At 40.6% G+C, this 19,426-nt stretch overlaps 3 protein-coding genes across 3 annotated transcripts in view; 2 read left to right on the top strand and 1 right to left on the bottom strand.

The window, feature by feature from the left end:
- Positions 1–455: 455 nt before the first annotated feature.
- On the top strand, positions 456–5,456 carry zgc:136472 (protein disulfide-isomerase). Its single transcript, XM_010750464.3, has 11 exons — positions 456–762; positions 857–1,057; positions 1,785–1,912; positions 2,005–2,142; positions 2,281–2,388; positions 3,008–3,133; positions 3,221–3,418; positions 3,509–3,629; positions 4,566–4,747; positions 4,965–5,054; positions 5,151–5,456. The coding sequence occupies exons 1-11, from the start codon at positions 582–584 to the stop codon at positions 5,232–5,234; spliced, it is 1,557 nt and encodes a 518-aa protein (XP_010748766.1). The 5' UTR covers positions 456–581; the 3' UTR covers positions 5,235–5,456.
- A 1,785-nt stretch (positions 5,457–7,241) lies between these two features.
- Positions 7,242–13,783, top strand: LOC104934734 (synaptogyrin-3). The gene is made up of 4 exons (XM_027282518.1): positions 7,242–7,496; positions 9,649–9,883; positions 10,604–10,749; positions 12,714–13,783. The coding sequence occupies exons 1-4, from the start codon at positions 7,392–7,394 to the stop codon at positions 12,939–12,941; spliced, it is 714 nt and encodes a 237-aa protein (XP_027138319.1). The 5' UTR covers positions 7,242–7,391; the 3' UTR covers positions 12,942–13,783.
- A 307-nt stretch (positions 13,784–14,090) lies between these two features.
- Positions 14,091–19,426, bottom strand: part of LOC104934738 (voltage-dependent T-type calcium channel subunit alpha-1I) — a 43,370-nt gene continuing 38,034 nt past the window's right edge. Inside the window, exons 35-36 of the mRNA XM_027283588.1 lie at positions 18,388–18,947; positions 14,091–16,726 (exon numbers count right to left, since the gene is read on the bottom strand). Of these exons, the coding sequence (XP_027139389.1) occupies positions 16,025–16,726; positions 18,388–18,947 (1,262 nt within the window). The 3' untranslated portion in view covers positions 14,091–16,024. The remainder of the gene's footprint in view (positions 16,727–18,387; positions 18,948–19,426) is intronic.

Raw genomic sequence — 19,426 nt, 5'->3', positions numbered from 1 at the left:
GGTGAAGGTTGTGGATGACGGATATATGTGCTGCTGAGTCTTTGCACTTCAATACACTGACTGATTGATGCTCCTGCTTTACCTGTCGTCGTTGTGACACTCAATATTCCTGCCAAGTTGAACTTTTTATTATTTTTTTCTTGATCAAAATGTTGTTTAAAATGTTCTTTATTTATTGTTCTGTCGCGTTGATCAGAAAATAAAATTAGTCTCTTGACAGAGCTGTGGAGGTGTTTTAGCATGCATATGTGTGATAATGTGTGTGTGTGTGCTTTTGTGCTTCCATTTTGACCTTGTCGAGGCTAACAGTGTTAGACAAAAGGGCATTAAGATATTAGTGATATACTTGATATGAACGGCAGCCAATAGCAGAGATACAGCGAGGCTCAGATAGGAAAAGTTAATCAGCTACAGACTGGTGGGCCTAGTATGCAGATAACAAAAGCATTCAAAACTACCAGCTTAGCACTGATACACTCTCTCACACACACATATATCAGCCTTTCCTTTCACCACTCCCTCCATACTTCCTCTTCAAGCTTGTTCCAGTGTCAGGTTTGACAGTCTGCGGTTGAGCCGTCATGAGGACACTGTTGCTGCTGGGGGTGACGGCCTTGTGTCTCTGCGTGTTTGTTGCCGCTGACAAACAAGCTGACCGACAGGCAGATGAATCATCCCCCGAGAAGGATGGGATTTTACAGCTGAAGAAAGGAAATTTCAGAAGGGCACTTAGAAAACACAAGCAGCTGCTGGTGCACTTCTGTAAGTTACACAAAAAAAATGACACAACGTGGTCTTGACCCACGTGTTAATGCTCTTACTCATACTTACTGTGTGTCTTTTTCTGTGTGTGCAGATGCTCCTCTGTCTGCAGAAGGCCATCGAATCACAGAGGCGTTCGAAGGTGCTGCTGCAGAGCTTCAGGGGTCAGATTTCAAACTGGCAGTGATTGATGTGACGAAGGAGAAGGACCTGGTTAAAGAACTCAATGCGACAGGTCTCCCCTCAATCCGACTGTACCTATCTGGAGATAAAGACAATCCTGTGGACTGTCCTGGTATGTGCAACTAACAGATAATATAATTTTTATGTACATGTAGAGATAGCAGAAGTTCAATTCATGTTCAGTTCATTCCTGGTTAGACACGAACCGGGCCTGTCTGTACCCGATGATGATATTTCGACCATCTAATTAATTAGCCTGGCATTTTGTTGTTAAGCTTCCATGTTTACATACATTTTACATATAATATAATCTGTGTTCTGATTCTGCATCCGCTAACTCTTTGCTATTGCTTTATCATCTTGACTCTCTCTCTCATATATTACTGTAACACACCTCATTGTGTGTTATTGCTTATTTTACAAGCCAAGTGCTGAACTTATCCCAAGTGTCAACTATGAATGATGCAGCTGCACGTATGTCACTATTAGTTACAGCAAAATCAAATCCTCTTCCCACAGAAAAAACTGTAAGAGACCAAATCAGGCTGAACTCTTTGCTGATTTTCTTGCCAAGATACTTTTTTCAGCACTGAGTAAACAAAACCTTGGTGATAATTATTTTAGCGTAGCTAGATTATTTTTCAGAGCAAAGTTTATTGTTTCCTCATGTTTCGAGGCTTCATCCTAAACTAATCTAATCACCTCCTGGCTCTAGTTCAGTAGTTAGTAGTAGTAATAACATAAGCAAATTTCCCTGAATGTTGAACTTTTTCTTATTAACATAGCTGTTGAAACTTATTTCATTTGGATGAAATATTGATGGTTTGTTTGTGGTTAAGCTCCTCAGAGCTCGGCCTCCATCTTGACCTGGCTGGGAAGGAGGGCGGGGTCTGCTGCTGACCTCATCATATCTGATCTGAGCCAATTAGACGCCTCAGAAGAACTGACGGTGGTTGGATTCTTTCAGGTAAAATACAAATTGTTTGATTTTCCAGCTTTTCACTGACTGTGTTAAATCTGTGTCTGAATAACCATTTCTGTGTGTTTTTATGTGTGTAGGAGCTGAACAGCGAGTACGTCGGGGTGTTCTACGCTGCAGCGATTGACCTCCCTGATGTCACCTTTGTTGTGACTCAAGACAACGAAGTTATCAACAAATATGGTCTCACATACGATGTTGTACTGCTGCTCAAAAAGGTATTTGAATACAACATACAGACACACCTCTGACAGATGGCTGTACATATCTGTGTACTGTATGTGTCTGTGTAGTACTGACATTTTCTGTCTTGTCCTGTTGTTGTTTGTGTGTGTCTGTTTGCATGTCTGCTGCAGTCTAAGCTCATTCAGGCTTATAAAATGATGCCTCAGACATCCAAAGAGGAGCTGATCATTTTTGTCACAGTCTACCAGATGGACCCAGTCACTGAGTACACTGGAAAGGTAAAATACACACTTTCTGCTGTACTCACATGTTTGGAAAGGTTTTGCGTTTTTTTAATTTTTTTTATATGAACTCCTTGAGATTTGTTACTCCACTACAATACATTGAAGACTTTACATGGTATTTGTTAGTTTGTGTTTTAATTTCAGCTGCCATCTTTTGGCTTAAATACTGCTTTGCTCTTGTATATGAACAATAAGAGGTTTTCCTGCATGTTAAGACTAACATCTCACTTCATTGTGTTCTTATACTTAAAGCAGCATTAAGTAGTAATTGGTATTTTTAAGATTTAGTGCCCCCAGTTTCAGAGTACAATACCACTGTCAAAAATATGGACAGCTGTACACGTGAATTAGTTATGTTTATATTACTTATGATCAAATCTAACAGCCAAACATCAAGCAAGTACAATGACACGAGAAATAGCAGCCGGCTAATATTACTCGGCTGGAGTATTGCGTTGTTTCACATCACAACATATTGTATTATATTGATGTTGACAACTATAGGTCTCCTATAGAGTGATTGTACATTGACATTTTGACAACACACAAACACAAACAGCTTTTTGGAGCCTCATAACCTGGAGATGTTTTCATGTTATTCTCTCTCTTGCAGACAGCGACTCAGATATTAACAGCACCTGTGTTAAATCACGCCCTCCTGTTCGTCAACAAAAGCTCTGCTGACTTTAAAGACATCTACTCAGCATTTAACACTGCTGCAAATGCATTCAGGTTGAAGGTATGGACTAAACACACACACACATACACACTAGTTACTTCACACAGCCGCGTAATAAAACAACGTAATCATATTCTGTGTATTCAGATCCTGTTTGTGTGGGTGAACGTGGATGAGCCTCGGAACGGCAGAATAATGGAGTACTTCCGGGTTGGGGCCTTCGAGGCTCCTATCATTCGACTGGTCAACCTGACAGACCATGTGACCTATCACCTGCCCTCTGACACTCTGGATGTAGAAACCATAAAGAAATTCTGCCAGTCCTACCTTGAGGGCAAGGCTAAGGTAATATTCACTCTTGTCTAGTGTGTGATATAAACCAGAAAGTGAAAAACAGCTTGTCCTGATATAAATGATGTATTTGTGTGCACTTAGCCTAAGATGCAGAGTGAGCCGATACCTGACGGATGGGACACACAGCCGGTGAAGCAGCTGGTGGGAATGACTCTGGAGAAGGTCGTCTTTAACCCCAACAAGACGGTTTTTGTTCTGTTCTGTATGTAAATGTATTCTTTATTTAAAAACTACCCAGTTAGCTTGGATTTGTACATTTGGAGATAACAAGACATCACTGGAGTGATGATGTTAATACTGAGTTAAATTTGACTGAAAACTGTTTCCACAGCAAATAAAAGCTGCAGTAATCAATATTTCATATTGATACAATGGCTGGGTGTTGCTCATAGTAAATCCACAGAGATTTATTACCTGGCTCTGCAGTTCCCCTGCAGCCTCTCCTCATAGTAGGTTCAATTGGTGGTGGAAATATGAGTTACAGATGTTTTTTTTATACAGCTGTCTGTTTTTCTTTTTTAATTTTATGGTGATTTGACAGCGAGCTCAAATAGTTGTTTTTTGTCTGAATTTTATTCAGATCTTCAGCACTGAGAAAGGTGTCAAAGCTGTTTTTAAAGTTAGGCAGGCTGCAGCTTCAAATGTGCAATCACCACTGACGTGTCTAATCATGCAATAAGTATCGTTTTGTTTAAAGTGTGGTGGTGGAGTTTGCATTTGTTATCACGGTCAGCCGTGTGGCTGGTTGTTGCAGTGTTGCAGACATTATTTAGAGCCACTATGCTACAGTGCTGTAATATTATTTCCAGGCATCTTTCACATTTAACTCTAGAAAATTCACTCCATAGCCTCAATGTCTGCTGGATGTGTAAATAGAGAACTGCTTGCTAACACATTTGCCACAAGATGATAATATATCACATCTATATAACATCTTGTGTTTTCAGCTTGTCTTGTTCGCCCTCAACTAAAAATCTAACTTAGACAAGCAAACCTTCAAATCAACAAATCCACGCTCCCTGAGTCACATTGCTTTTGACTGCTCTCGTTGTTTTGTTTGTCCACTCTTAGCATTCCAATCTTGATGTTGCTTCTCTTCGCCTGCACTTTAAAAATCTACATTAAATGTGTATTTCAGATCTTCCATACAGTCAGGAGTCCCGTGCTCTGTTTCCACTTTGGGAGGAGTTAGCCGAGGCCTTGAAGGAGCGAGAGGACGTGGTCGTCGCTCGCATCGATGCCTCAGCCAACGACATCAACTTGTCAATGCACGGCTCCTACCCATCGCTCTGCCTGTTCCCTGCTCTATATGCTGAAAGGGTACCATCAATATTTTCTGTTTTTGCATGTGATTCGACTTATATATATATATATATAAAGATGTGAAAAATATACTCCTGTGAGTCTAATGTGATAAAGAAGCTAATTACTGTCAAACGACTGCTGAAAAACTTGCATTACATGTGTTATTCATGTGTGACATTTGACATAAATGGAGGTAATAATGTTCAGTATGTGATGTCTGTGTTCCTGTCAGATGGTGGTTTATCCCGGTAAGAGGAAGGTGAAGGACCTGATTAAATTTCTAGATAAAGAGATGGAGAAGGCCAAAAAATACAGGGTTAAGGTAAATTATCTCCTTCATTACTCTGCTCCAGATACAGCGACACGACTGCACTTTGTTTGACTGTGTGTGTGTTAAAAATAAACTTTTTGTCTCCAGGAGGATGAAGACAGGAGGAAGTACATCGAGGCTGTAAAAGCTGAAGAGGCAAAAAAAGCCAACGAATCCAAAGACGAGCTTTGATCCAAAGAGAGAGAGGGTACAGAGTGTGTGTGTGTGTGTGGGTGTGGGTGTGTGTGTGTGTGTGTGTGTGTGTGTGTGTGTGTGTGTGTGTGTGTGTGTGTGTGTGTGTGTGTGATACCTTTCAGTCAGTACTCCCAAAACACGGATCTGGTTTTATCTACTCAACCAAGCTGTCATGAATCTCCTGTCAAATCAAATCCATTAAAGTCTTCATTTAAAAACTCTGACGGTTGCAAGACTTTTTATTCATCTAACCTTGGTCTTTGTGTCGATGCTGATGCTGACTTGATGTTAACTTCAGCTAAACCAAAAGATCCTTAACAGAGAAGACTGATAATAAGTAATGTAGAGCCTTGCATTGGCTACCTATTAAATCTAGAATAGAATTTAAAATTGTTCTCCTTACTTACAAAGCTCTCCGTGGTCAGGCACCATCATATCTAAAAGAGCTCATAAAACCTTACTACCCCTCTAGAACACTGCGCTCTCAGGATGCTGGGTTCCTTGTGATTCCTATAGTCTCCAAAAGTAGATTGGGAGCCAGAGCTTTCAGCTATCAGGCTGCTCTTGTGTGGAACAAACTACCATTCTGGGTTCAGGAGGCAGACACGGTCAACACTTTTAAGAGTAGACGTAAGACTTTCCTTTTTGATAGAGCTTATAGTTAGGGCTGGCTCAGGTCATCCCTTAGTTATGCTGCCATAGGATTAGAATGCAGGGGGACTCTCCCCCCCCCCCCAGGGTTATGCCTAGCCAGGCATGAATTCATCACCACTATTAAAAACACATCAGTGAGAAACATTGTTGAACTGACATGTTCCTTCATTGCAATGAACACAGGCACTGTAGTTTTATTTTGAGTAAGTCACACATTCACTGGAACATTCATGTATCTTTATGGTACTGAAAATATTCAATAGAGCATCAAATGTGTATTAATCCGCAGATGAAAATAATCCACAACAAATGAACATTTGCTGAAATCTAGATATTTTGGAAATACTTTAGTTAACTAAAGTATTTCCAAAATATCTAGATATTTGATCCATTTATGATTTATATATTTGGGCTGAACCCAATCCACCACGAGTCAGGCTCTGCCTCTTAAAGGAAGTTTTTCCTTGCCACTGTCACCAAGAGCTTGCACAAGGAGGGAATCATTGAGTTTCTGTAAATAATTTTATAAAGAGGGAAGCGTCATGAGATAACTTCTGTTATGATTTTATAAATAAATCTGAATTGAATTAATCAGAAAGTCTTTTGATCTTTTCACAGGATTTGTTGACACCAACAACAATGTTGGATATCCTTCACATCTGATGTATCATTAGAATAAGCACTCTTAAATGTCAGCACTATCTCACTTTTGTACCACAGATGAGTAAATATGCAAAAAAACAAACAATTAACTCATTGTAGATAAATATGCTATTGATATACAGCTAGACATATATCTAACATAGTTTAATATTTTCCAATATCAATATTATGTGCCAAATTATGGCCCTGTGTTCCACTGTCATGTAGTGCTGCATTCACTATCATTTACAACAGATGTCCTGTATTTTTTAGCAAGGTTTTAGTAACACAAGGGGAGTTTATAGAAAAATACACATGGTTAATATTCTATAGGCTTATTCCAGTATTTTATATACGTAAAAGTATATATTGATAACAGAATATTCACTATTTCCCCACCAAGGTTAATTGTTCCTGGCAGTGTGGCTGCAGCAATAACACAACACCAATCCTGGCTACATCTGTGATGCTAATTCACTGCACAAAACGCTTTATGTGTGTAAAACTCAAACTTTAATATCTTTTTAATTACAATGCTGCTTTAAATCTTTAGGCTGAACAACAGAATTTTGTCTCATAATCCTAAATTATAGCAAATATAGCGAATTTAGATTTAAAAAATTAAAAAAATAAAATAAAATAAAATGTCCATAATATAAAATAAATCGAGGTTGAACACATTTTTAAAGCCACAACGAGCACTGGCAGTGAATCCTGCGGTGCAGCCAGTGATCAGCTCCCAGTGACGCGCTGTGACTTCACACGGAGGTTGGAGGAGGACGCCGCCGCTCCGCGCAGCTCTCTGACCGTCTCCTCTCGTTCTCTCAGCGGGCGTCAGGCAGCAGAAAAGCCGGAGGGATGGAGTCAGCGGGCGCGTACGGCGCCGGAAAGGCCGGGAGCTTCAACTTCGATCCGGTCGCCTTCTTCACGCATCCCCGGACCATCCTCAGACTAATGTCGTGGGTAAGCCTCCTCTGCAACGCGCGGGTTGGCATCAATGGACAGGCCTACCTGCACTCCCCCCAACCCCTCCCTCTCTCTCTGTCTCTCTCCCATTCACATTGTCCCTCTCTCGCTGTTTTCTAATGTGACTTTTATGAGGATTAACATAAATCAATGTTTTTTAATAAAGCCTCTGAGAGTTAAATCTCTGCTGGGCTATTCATTTCAGCACAGAAACCATTTCTCTGATGCAGCTTCTGGCTGGAGCTCCAACACCAGCGTCTGATTACCATATGTTTATCTGTATGGAGCCTCTTTGTGTCTAGATTCAGCTGCATGCATTGGATTTAAATGCCCGCTAACCAGAATGTAACACCTCTCTGTCGTCTCTCTGATGCGATGATGTGCAAACTGAGTCACCACACACAGCATCTGATGTGCACTGTGTGCTTTTAAAAGGAAGGATAGCGAGTTAAACCTTCTCTTTATGTCTGTCTGTGTCTGCAGCGAGTAACTTAATGTAGATCAACATGATTTGTCATAATCAATTTGCCAGAGCTTCTTAAAACAAAGCACATCAAACCATAGGAGTAAAGACAAAATCAAGCCAAGATCCATTTTATACTACTTTATACTTCTACTTCACTATATTCTCAAATTTGTACTTTTTACTCATTTATTTGACACTAGCATACTTATTTTGCAGGTTTAAAGAATACATTATTATATTAAGTGTATTATTATTGATTAAAAAATATCCAGCAGTGTATAAAGTTGTTGAAATGAACCTCACCAGTATATGTGATCTAAGTATATTTGGATGTTTTTGCACTTGCAGGACTCGTAATGTAATACAGGACTACTCATAACAGAGTATTTTCACCATGTGTAGTAGAACTTTGACGTAAGTCAAAGATCTGAGTACTTCTTGCAGGTCAGGACAATAAATGATGTGTAGACCTTAAAATAAAATGCCGTAGACAGGGATTACAGCTGTCAATTAATCTGATAATTATTTTCTCAATTTATAGATTCATTGTTTGTTCAAAAAAATGTGAGATGATAGTGAAAATGTCCATCAAAAATGTCCTAAATCCAAAGGTGATGTCCTCAAATAGCTTTTTGACAGTCCAAAGATCAGTTTACTATCACATGACACAAAGAAAAGCAGCTAAAACAAGGACTAAAATCAACAATAATCTGCTGATTAATCTCTCAGTTAATTCACTAACTGTAAACTCTATAAACTGCCAGAATATTATCAATTATTGCTAATTGATGTTATCTTGTTTTGTCAGGTCGACAGTCAAAAATACAAAAATATTCAATCCACAATGACATTAAGAGAGAAAAGCAGAATAAACCAATGTAACTGATGAATCTGTGACATTTTTTTGCTTGAATAAATGACTGAAGTAATCAATCAACAGAATAGTCTGTGAATTAAATGAATCACTGCTTCAGCTCTAATAAACAGAGACCTTATGGAAGCTCTGAGAGGCGTCTTGTGTCAGAATTAAAGTTTAATATTATGCTCACGTAGTCTCTTAAATAAATTTACATTTTATCAAATGGTAACAGGACTAACCTGAGGGCCCCCTGTAGGGTAAATCTGGTCCTGGTGAGTCCTCTCAGAAACAGTGTGCATAGTTTCCTGTGTTTTCTACCATATACAGAAGACTGTTTATAATATCTGCTGACAGCGAGGTCTTTAGATTATCCACAGTAACCAGACCTCTGGAGAGACACACTGCCCTTCAGCTTTTCTCACCTGAACCCTCTGCCAAAAAAAACAAAAGATTTTTTAGTTATTTGGGTGAACTGACCCTTTAATTAAGTTGATCCCCACTTTAACAAACAATTTATTACTATAACACTGAATATTATTACAAATTAGTAAAATGTTGCCAGATAAATATAAAACAAAAAATATATATCCACATAGCTAGACATGTATCGACGGGGATAATTGGGAAAGCATGTTTTCTTTCAAATTTGTGTGAACTAACCCTTTACAACGATCACATGCTCACAGAAGAGAAGTATGTTTGCATGTGCCGGTGTGTCTTTGTGTGACATGTATGAGGAATGAACGGCATTCACACACCAGCGTGAGTTCATTCTCTTCTGCCTGTTAGATAATAAACCAGCCTGTGCGTCTCTCTCCCTGCAGGTTTTCTCCATGGTGGTGTTCAGCTGCATCGTGAACGAAGGCTACATCAACATCGGCAGTGAGCGCTTGCTCTGCGTCTTCAACAACAACGCTGATGCCTGTAACTATGGGGTTACCGTGGGTGTGGCCTGTTTCCTCGGCAGCATCTTTTTCCTCATCTTGGACATTTACTTTCCCTCCATCAGCAGCGTCAGGGACAGAAGACGCGCTGTCCTGCTGGACCTCGTCTTCTCTGGTACATATTCAGCAGATATCTTGAATGGACTGGATCTGTCCAACAGTATCAAAAGCCACCTAACATTTAGAACTCACAAACTACGACATATGTCTGATCTGTTTAATCCAGCTGAAAACCAAAGTGTAAAAACAACATAATATGGTCTTATTTGGGGATACTATTATTTGGATGGATACAGTAACTTTCTGAAATCTCACTTGGTGTGTTGTTCAAACATTCATGATCCCCACAGGATAAATCTAGTGACCCTCTGAAATTTTCATCTAGCACCATCATCAATTACATTTTTTTTTTACAATACTTTAGTTAATTACAAACCAAAACTAATGACATTCTTCTTAGATTCAGCTGTACTTTGTGCTTAACGCTAATTAGCAGATGTTACTGAACAAACATAACGTGCTATCTGTGTACACTGTGTACTTCGTGGTGAAGTGCCCTGAATTCTGCAGGGTAGCGTTGTCTCAATTCAAGTGCAGTCACACCAGCCTCACAAAGAAGCCAGCATGGTTGATTAGTCTTCACCTGTAGTTTGGAAATCATTAACAACAATTAAAACAATCTGCATCTGGACTAAGTTGCTCAATTAAAATCTATAAGAAATAAAAGATAATTAGATCCAAATAATATTCTATAAAGCACTCTTAAAGTTGCGTTTTAAGAAGTGATTTAAAAAATTAACATTGACTTCATGACTCCTCTGTGTCCTGCCTCCAGGTCTTGCCAGCTTCCTGTGGTTTGTTGGCTTCTGTTTTCTGGCCAATCAGTGGCAGGCTACCTCTGCAGATGAGCTGCCATTGGCCCAGGGCTCCGATGCCGCCCGAGCCACCATCGCTTTCTGCTTCTTCTCCATCCTTACCTGGGTCTGTATGTTTTTATATGTATGTGTGTAAACCTGTCTGTGCATTCATTCATGTGTTCATCATCACGTTTGTGTGTGTGTGTGTGTGTGTGTGTGTGTGTGTGTGTGTGTGTGTGTGTGTGTATTCCAGTGTTATCAGTGTCTGCTGGCAATGAACAGGTTTAAGAGCATTTCCTTCATGGAGGACAAGCAGCGGCTCCTGCCTAGGAGCCCTCCCACACTCTCTCTAGTCTAACACACACACACTTATTTTTATATTACATGTGTATTACTGGTTGATTAAGGAGACGTCTGTCATGTAGGGTCAAGTTTAGCCTAAAGATACTAGGTTTGTAGTTGAATTTGCAGAGTAGGGATTTGTAGCATAGTTGAAGCTCTTATGACAAAATATAGTGTATATATGTATCACTACATGGGAAATCTATGTAACAAATCACATTAAAGGTCATCAAATTGGTGCGTAATGCAGTAAGCCGATTTCAGACGAAGCTCCTCATAAAAACGGCAAAAACGTTTTAATCACAGTTTGCTTCGATTAATTAATTTGGCCTTCTCATGAATTTGTTTGTGGTTACTCTATTTTTACTAAAACTGCAATTAATTTGTGGTATGGCCTGAAGATTATACCCTTTGATACACTGACCAGCAGGATAAATCCAAAAAGAGCAGTGCTTGCATGTCCTAAAACCATTAAAGTGACCTTGAGCAAAGGCTCTTAACCCACAACTGCTCCATTTGAGCTGCTCGGGTCAGACTGTGGCTCCACTGTACAGTTTCCAGGTGTGAATGTGTCTAACTGTGGGAGTGTGAACATGGTGTTCCTGAAAAAGAGACGCTCTCAGTGCTTAGAAAAATGCCATGTCAGAATACATTGCCAGACAGACAAAGACTGATTCATCATCTATTGAAATCCTGTGAAAACAGTCGTACCAACCAACCTATAGCAGCCATTCATTTCACTGTCAGAGGGTGTGTGGAGGTTAATTTATAACTTTGTCAAGGCTGTACAGTATGTTACAAAAGGTCTTTTTTAGTCTTTCAAGTCATTTCTTCCCTCAATAGTGTTAAATGATTCCAGTATTCTTATATACCATGTGACAAAATCAATTCTTTTGACTTCTTTACAGTTTAGCGAACTAATTTCACACATTAATGAAAATTTCAAGTCAACTCAGCCTGTGAAAACAGTTACATGTCTTAAAATGACCCGTGTGTGATGTCGTGAGAGATGATTCAGCTTCAGTTTGAGGCTATTTCAACCAAAAATCTGCCTTAGAAACTGGGAAGGCACTAAGATCTAAAAGATCTGAATGTCAGGAAGTCAGGCCACTGCTGCATTGATTTTGTCTATTCTTTAGTGTCTCTTGTGAGTCCCCCCAAGTTTCTGACAGTACAATGGTAAATTGCTGTTCTTCTTAGAGTTCTACACAGTGACCCAAACCTTTTGTACTCCTCTGGTTTCTTCAGTCCTCCTTTTCTTTCTGTTTTAATGAATAGTGCCTATAACCAAACTGTGCATGTGTGCATGTGTGTGCGTAACATTTTTTTGGGAGACGAACTCAGTTTCGTCTCGTCTTTCAGGAGTTGCTGGCAGCGCTGCCGACTTTGATTGAGCTAAGAGATGTGTGCTTACATCACATCTAGAATGACTTCAACTAATACAACTACAGTAACCCTCTGACCACTGAATGTATCAAATACAACAGCCAGTACTTAAACAAAGAAGAACAATGGAGAACGAAAGTGCTTGAGACAATGAGGTATAACAGAGGATTGGCATGAAAGGTTGTAGATGCATTCATGGTCTCCAGAGGATGGATCCTTCCAACTTGACTGTTGATCTCCTGCAATCATCAGATCAAATCTGATCACACTGTAATAGTAGTCATGTGGTTCGAACCTGTGTGTAACTAACAACCTCTTCTAACACGTGTTTGTGTGTGTGTGTGTGTGTGTTACTAACAGGCTGTACTGACGCTGAGCGCCCTGAGGCGCTTCTTAACCGGCAGCAACACAAACTTGTTCACATGGCAACATCTGGAACCGGCCCCCAGCAACGCCCGAGCTACACCTTACCCCATCGCCAATGGAGCTACCATCGTAACCACCAACCCCTATCAAGCCCCGCCCTTCACTGAAACCCTGGACCCGCAGAAACTCACACAGCAGAGACCCATGGCTCCGGCCTTCTAGAGACAGACAGGCAGGCCGACAGGCAGACAGACAGACAGACAGAAAGAGATGTGAGTTGAACAACACTGCAAAGGACGCGTGGCACGGACGACTTCCTGCCTCGCTGATTAGCGGCTTTCCATCCTCTCCTGGGATTGGTGGGATTTTGGGTCATGTATGATGTATGATCTATTTTCACCATGGCAACTGCTGGCTCAGCTTAGTTAGTTGTAACTCTCTGTGTCAAGAATACCGTCTTCTGCTCATGCACACACACTCACTCAAACACACGCAAACACAGCTGTAATCACACCTGGAAACAGATATACATGTACACCTGGACACACATGTATATACACCTGGAAGTTCACACACACACACACACATACACACACACTTTGACTGCATGTTCATATGGTGAGGTGCAGATTAACATAGATGTAGATCAGTGATGATGCTCCATCTGCCTTATTAAGGGGATACAAGGTCTTTAGTGAAGGAAACATGGAGGACACTGAAGCTGTGTAGCTCCAATTATCGTCTTCTGTTTGCCCTCAGTCAGTCTGACCAATCACAAGCTGCCCGGCAGACCTGTGGCTTCCCATTGGATGAAATTGAGACAGAGAGAGAGGCAGCTTGACCAATAGATTGCGAGGAAACGAGTGAGGGTGGCAGAACTTGTAGAAATTGGTACATTTTCTTGGCAAGGAAATAAAGGCAGGACAGCTTAATGCATTCTGAATGCTGTAGTGTTTCCGTGTGAAATATTCATGTGATTAAATATTTTATTGTGATATGCTGAAGTGAAAAAAATGAACAAAAAAAATAAATTCTGTCCAACACCACTACTATCAGAGCTTTGAGTCTGCCTTTGTTCATCTTTAAATAATGTCCCCTTTGCTTCTTGCAATGTGAGAAACTCTTTTTTTAATATAATCATGTATTGAGACCAAGATCCGAGGATGTGTTAGGCATATTAATCAACATCTGCTGGAGGACTGTAATTAGACAGAGTACTCGAGTTATGTTGAATTCATTAGCAGCAGCAGGCAGCAGCTGTGTGTTAGCTTTATTTTTGGATGAAGCGGCTCACGTTGAAGGACTGCAGCCCCTCAAACTGTGTGTTTTTTTTTTTTTTTTAAACCTCTTTATATAGGATGGAGGAACAGATTTAGACACAAGGTTACGGAGTCAAATGAAAGTCAGACAGGAAGTGGTTTTATTCCAGCACTGTCCAATAATGTAACTGCAGGTGAGCTTACTGTATGTCATTCCCTGCGTGAACATTATACAATATTATGAACATTTGCATCTTCTAGAGTCATCATCATCATCATCATTATAATCAGCATCCTATAACTCTGACATCATTATCATCCATCATCATTCCTCATCATCACCAGCACCAGCACCAGCAGATAAATTAACAATCAAAAATGTAGAAATTCGCCTTTGTAGTTCTCACATCATCCCTGCTGTGTTAATAAAATATAATCTTGGCCTACAAAGGTTTACACACTGTTATATCACCTGAATAAGCCCTTCTGTACATCAGCTTCTTTCTAAATGTCACTCTGCACCCGTACAGTATATAATGTCTTCAGGAGAGACGGGCCAGCTCCAGCTTCAGACAGCAGGGGGCAATCTAACTCTGCAGACCTCTGATCACATGCTTCATGCTCACCTGCGTCTGAACTAACTCTACCCTGAGAATACTAAGACAGAGAAAAAGGAAAGTGTATGAGAAACTAAGCTGACTGAATATTCAAATGGGTGGGATTAGGAAAAAGCGAGGTAGAAACTACTAAAGCTGAGGTCACACTACACGGTTTTAACTTAGAGCGCAAATTGATTTTTCTAACTGTCAGGGTCGGATGGATTCAGGCGGGAACAGTTTCTGAAACATCACAAACATGTCCTTGTTTGATTTTCCGGGAAAGAAATCTGCAATCTGAAAAGAGTCAAGCAACGTCCAGTGGCAGTTTACGGTAGATTAAGATGTACGAAAAATAGGAAGATTAGTCATTAAAAAACAAAACTCGGTTAGATATAAGATTCTCATTTTGCTCCACTTGTAACAAGCCGCTGTACAATTTGTTTTTATTTATTGGAGGAAGAAGTCTCTAATAAAATGTGCCTGCAGTGATTTATATAAGCGTGCAATTACAAATTAAGCGTTTACATATAAAATTCTTCGTCAACTTTAATTTTTGTCAGTTTATCACTTAAAAATCAATTTCTCTTGTAAACATAAACTGTAATTTCTGCACCACAGAGCAAGAAATTTGTGAATTTTGCTTAAAGTAAACAAGTTCTGGCAAATCAGAAAATTATCACAAGACTGAACGAGATGCCGTGTGTGGCGTTAAACAGAAAATGAACTCCTTTGATAATTGATTAATCAGTTTTCAAGCAAAAATGCCAAATATTTGATGTTCAAGCCTCTCAAATGTGACTTGAATGAAGACTTATGGCTTCTCCTTGTCTAACATTATAGTCAATATCTTTGGATTTTGAACTCATGCTTGGTGGAAAAAAAGCAATATGAAGACGTCACTATTATTTCTGATGATTTATAGACCAAAAGATTACGTGATTTATCGAGAGCAGATCAGCCAGTAACTTAATCTGTGCTGCACCTTTCGGGTAATTTTTGTGTTGTACTCTGACCAAGGCTTGAGGTGCAAGGAAAAGGATGAGAGTGCGGGCAGGAGGAGGAGAGCAAGCAAGGGGAAGGTTAGAGTTTGAGTAAATATCGCAGGGGAGTGACTACTATGTCTGAACTAAAGCTAGGACTATGATAGAAGGAAAGGAAACGTCTTCTCGTGTGCATCTTGTGTGCAAATAGCACAAAGGGTCTTTGAATACATACACACTCATACACACACAGTCCTAAAGAGTTCTGCTCAAACACCCTGTGAAAATCTGTTGTGATTGGATGGGACGAGGCGAGGGGACGGGGCCCAAAACAGGAAACAGGTATCCCTCGTGTTTTGGATTGCGGCTGCCGCCCCTCTCATGTGCTTCAGCAGCACATCAGGCTCCTCCACATCAGAGAACAACCAATCCAGCGTATGTTTGTTTCTTTGTTGTCCAGAGTTTGTTTAGTCATCCACAGAACTTCCCTCAGGTTGATTAGGAGAGAGAGTTGTGGCATCAAATGACAGAGTCCGCCTTCTCAGCTCGACACTGCTGTCCATCAGCTGGGTTGCCATAGTTACTGGCTCCTCTCCTGGCGGCGGGCTCATCCTCTGCTTCCTGTTCCTGCCCGACACAGGAGACACTGATTGGCTGAGGCGGCTCCTGTGCTCGCCAGGGCTCGGGGAGAGGTGTCTGCTTTTGTGTGACGAGCTGGGTGGAAGTTGTGTGTGTGAGTGTGCGTGAACAGAACTGTTAATGCGGCTGACTTCCTCGTCTGCGTCATCCAACAGGGGGCTGGGGTCAGAGCCGGGGCCTGGGCTGGCTGTTCTGGAGCTACAGGGTGGTGCTGAGAGGGTGGACTCACCACTGGGGACCTTCAAACTGGACAAGCTCTGTGGGCTCACAGGCCGCTTCTCGACATCTGTTTCTGGCTGCGAGCCACAGATGGCCTGCTCAGGTACATGTTCTTGCCCAGTGGTTTCGCTGTGGCTCCGGCTGTGGCTCCTGCATGAAATGACCCTTTGGGGGTGTTTATATTTCAGTGTGTGTACACTGGACGATCGCTGCCGTGGTGGTGTGGAAGAGATGGCGGGCACAGTGAGAAGATTCTCTGCCAGATCATCAGCTGATCCGCTCTGATCCAGAGAGTCAGAGTGCACAGCCTCCTGCAGACACACACAACACAGTTTTCATTAAAATGTTGGCTTGCATGAGTAAGTTAATTTTAAAATACACGAGATAACTTGGCAAAAGCAAAAAGAGGTTGTTACAATTTTGATGTAGTTAAACAAAAGTGCATGCATGCATCGATCAAAACAATTGCAAAACAGTGACAACAATTTTTTTAAAACTGTCATTATACACAAAAAATGATACTTCCTGTGCAGAAGTACAATTTTGTTAAAGTCCGTGTAAAGTAAGAATAAATATGTGTTCTGAGTTTCTCAGATAATACTTCTCAAAGAAGTGTTATTAACCATCCAGCTAAATTTAAATGATTAAAAATATCGACAAGTTTATGAAATTAGGTGTCAAAATCAGGTAAAAATTTGCAGTAGCAGTATTCTCAGCTCCAGAACTGTGGGGGCGTGTCCTCTGAATGTGCTAAAGCCACGCCCACTTGTAAAAGCAGTCAAGCAGCAATTTTGAAGCGACTGAAACTTTTTAGATGAGTTCAGTAAATGACATGACTGACTTTGAATTCATCTCTATCTCTCTGTTAGGGGTGCAGGGGTATGCTCAGGGTGGCCTCAGTGTGTCATCGAGCCACCCTTTAGGACCGCCCCAAAAAAAATCCTGGACTGAGAACTGGTGAAAAACTGTTTTAACCTCTAACACCACATTTCAGAAATATAACATTCAAAGTCTTTTCACATGTTTTCAGCAAAATTGCCTTTACTTTTTTTGGACTTTAAGAGTTTATTATCCAGTACACAACCAGGTCAACTGCATTTAAAGTTGGTTGGTCGCTGTAATCATTGCTCCTGTCCGTACCGATCATGAAGTAATCACTTCCTAGAGCGACTAAACAGAAAATCTACAGTCCTGCCCTGTATTTTTAATATATTTCAAAGCTATGAGCTATGAAGCTTTTTCTTAAATATATACACTTACATGAATACAAGGAGATATTCCTCCATGTGAGCCAAACAAGGTAACATAAAACATAAAAGAGGCATTTCATACTAAATAGACTCATTTTGGAAGATAACTCTCCTGCTGCTGAAGCCTCGCATTAGCTTCGAGAATGCATTATGAATACAGAAAGGTATCATCACAGGAAGGGATCTCTTCACAGTCAGTATGGAGCGTAAAAACAATTACAGCAAACACTAACATAAAGGCATGTAAGTGTCACATTCAGATGGACTTGAATGCCTCATAAAGCTTTAAGAAATATACTCGTTGTGTATACATGTACCTTCATCAGAGCTAAAGATTTAGCATACGTTTTGTTTTTAGGTCTTTGGATGTCGGTCCAAGCATCACTCTTCCTGCTTCCCTTCATTAACATACAGTATGATAATCCATTAGCAGACTCCATCCATCACAGTGAACATAAAGTCTGCATAAATCAGTGTGAAAGCTATTTCATCATTGTGTATTAATACAGTTTTACTGCGGGCTGAAGTCTGCACCCGATTACCACACAAAGATAATGTTACTTGTGACAGTGTGACACACGTTGCACATTGCATATTCAATGTTCTTCATATGAAATAGTCTGCTAATAGAATTCAAAATATATGGAAATCAATGGATGAATAAAATGACAGTAAAAATGATAATTTTGGAGGAGAGGAGAGGAGAGGAGATAATAACACACCTGTCTCCGTAACTGTCTGCTTGCAGTTCGGAGGGACGCTGGTCTCTTGAGGACTGAACTATCGGGAACATAGGAGGGACTCAGCTTGTTTCTGTCTAAACTGTCTTGAGGAATGAGCCACTGAGAAGGACGTCTGCTGGCGCTGCGGGTGGGACTCAGTCTGAGTGAGGGATGTCTGTCTATACTGTGGCTGGACATGAGTTTAGGTCTGTCTGTGTTGTGGTCTGGATTGAGCCTGTATCCATCCATACTGTGAGTAGAGCTGAGTCTGTGTCTGTTTATTCGATGGGCCGGGCTGAACTTGTATCCATCGATACTGTGAGCTGAGTTGAGTCTGTGTCTGTTGATTCTGTGAGCCGGACTAAACTTGTATCCCTCTATACTCTCAGCTGGACTGAGTCTGTGTGGGGAGTGCCGGTCGATGCTCTGTGAGGTGCTGAGGCAAATCTTTGGCCTGGAGCTGCGTCCAGACCCCAGTGAAGCGTGGCTGATGACCGGCAGAGCTCCTGGAACCTGCAGCAGTGATCCGCCTCCACTGGAGCCCAGAGATGACATGGAGCCTGCAGAAAATAATGAAGGACTTATGGTTGAAAACAAGAACTGCCTCAAATTCAGATGGATTTTGCTGATAGAGATATTATTTAAGAAGCAGTAAAATATGAAGCTGGTTCTCCTCATACCCATGCTCCTCAATTCCAAAAAAAAAATCATAAATAAAAACATAATGTAATAATTTTCAAATTATTTTCAACCTACATTTAATTGAATAACGTACAAAGACATTTCATCTTCAAACTAATACTAATAAAGGCAACAAAAGCGTGGGTAAAAAAACCTGTTTGTATCATCCCACAGGTAAACTGGTTTTAACAGGTAATACTATCATGACTGGGTATGAAAGGGGCATCTCTGGAAGGCTCAAAGCAATGATGCGGGGAGAGACGAGGCTTACCGATTTGTGAAAAACTGCATTTAATCCAACAGTTAAAGAACGTTTCTCAACACACGGTTTCATTGAATTTATGGATTTCACCCTCTA

This window comes from Larimichthys crocea, chromosome X (assembly GCF_000972845.2).
Source record: "Larimichthys crocea isolate SSNF chromosome X, L_crocea_2.0, whole genome shotgun sequence".
Classification (NCBI taxonomy): Eukaryota; Metazoa; Chordata; class Actinopteri; family Sciaenidae; genus Larimichthys; species Larimichthys crocea.
This window is presented reverse-complemented; position numbering and strand designations above follow the sequence as displayed.

Bases quoted from the DNA above. Each gene is read 5' to 3' on its own strand.
- LOC104934734 (XM_027282518.1), top strand. From the start codon at position 7,392: ATGGAGTCAGCGGGCGCGTACGGCGCCGGAAAGGCCGGGAGCTTCAAC. The intron at 7,497-9,648 runs GTAAGCCTCCTC...CTCTCCCTGCAG, and splicing joins TCCTCAGACTAATGTCGTGG to GTTTTCTCCATGGTGGTGTT. The intron at 9,884-10,603 runs GTACATATTCAG...TCCTGCCTCCAG, and splicing joins GCTGGACCTCGTCTTCTCTG to GTCTTGCCAGCTTCCTGTGG.
- zgc:136472 (XM_010750464.3), top strand. From the start codon at position 582: ATGAGGACACTGTTGCTGCTGGGGGTGACGGCCTTGTGTCTCTGCGTG. The intron at 2,389-3,007 runs GTAAAATACACA...TCTCTCTTGCAG, and splicing joins TCACTGAGTACACTGGAAAG to ACAGCGACTCAGATATTAAC. The intron at 3,419-3,508 runs GTAATATTCACT...GTGTGCACTTAG, and splicing joins ACCTTGAGGGCAAGGCTAAG to CCTAAGATGCAGAGTGAGCC.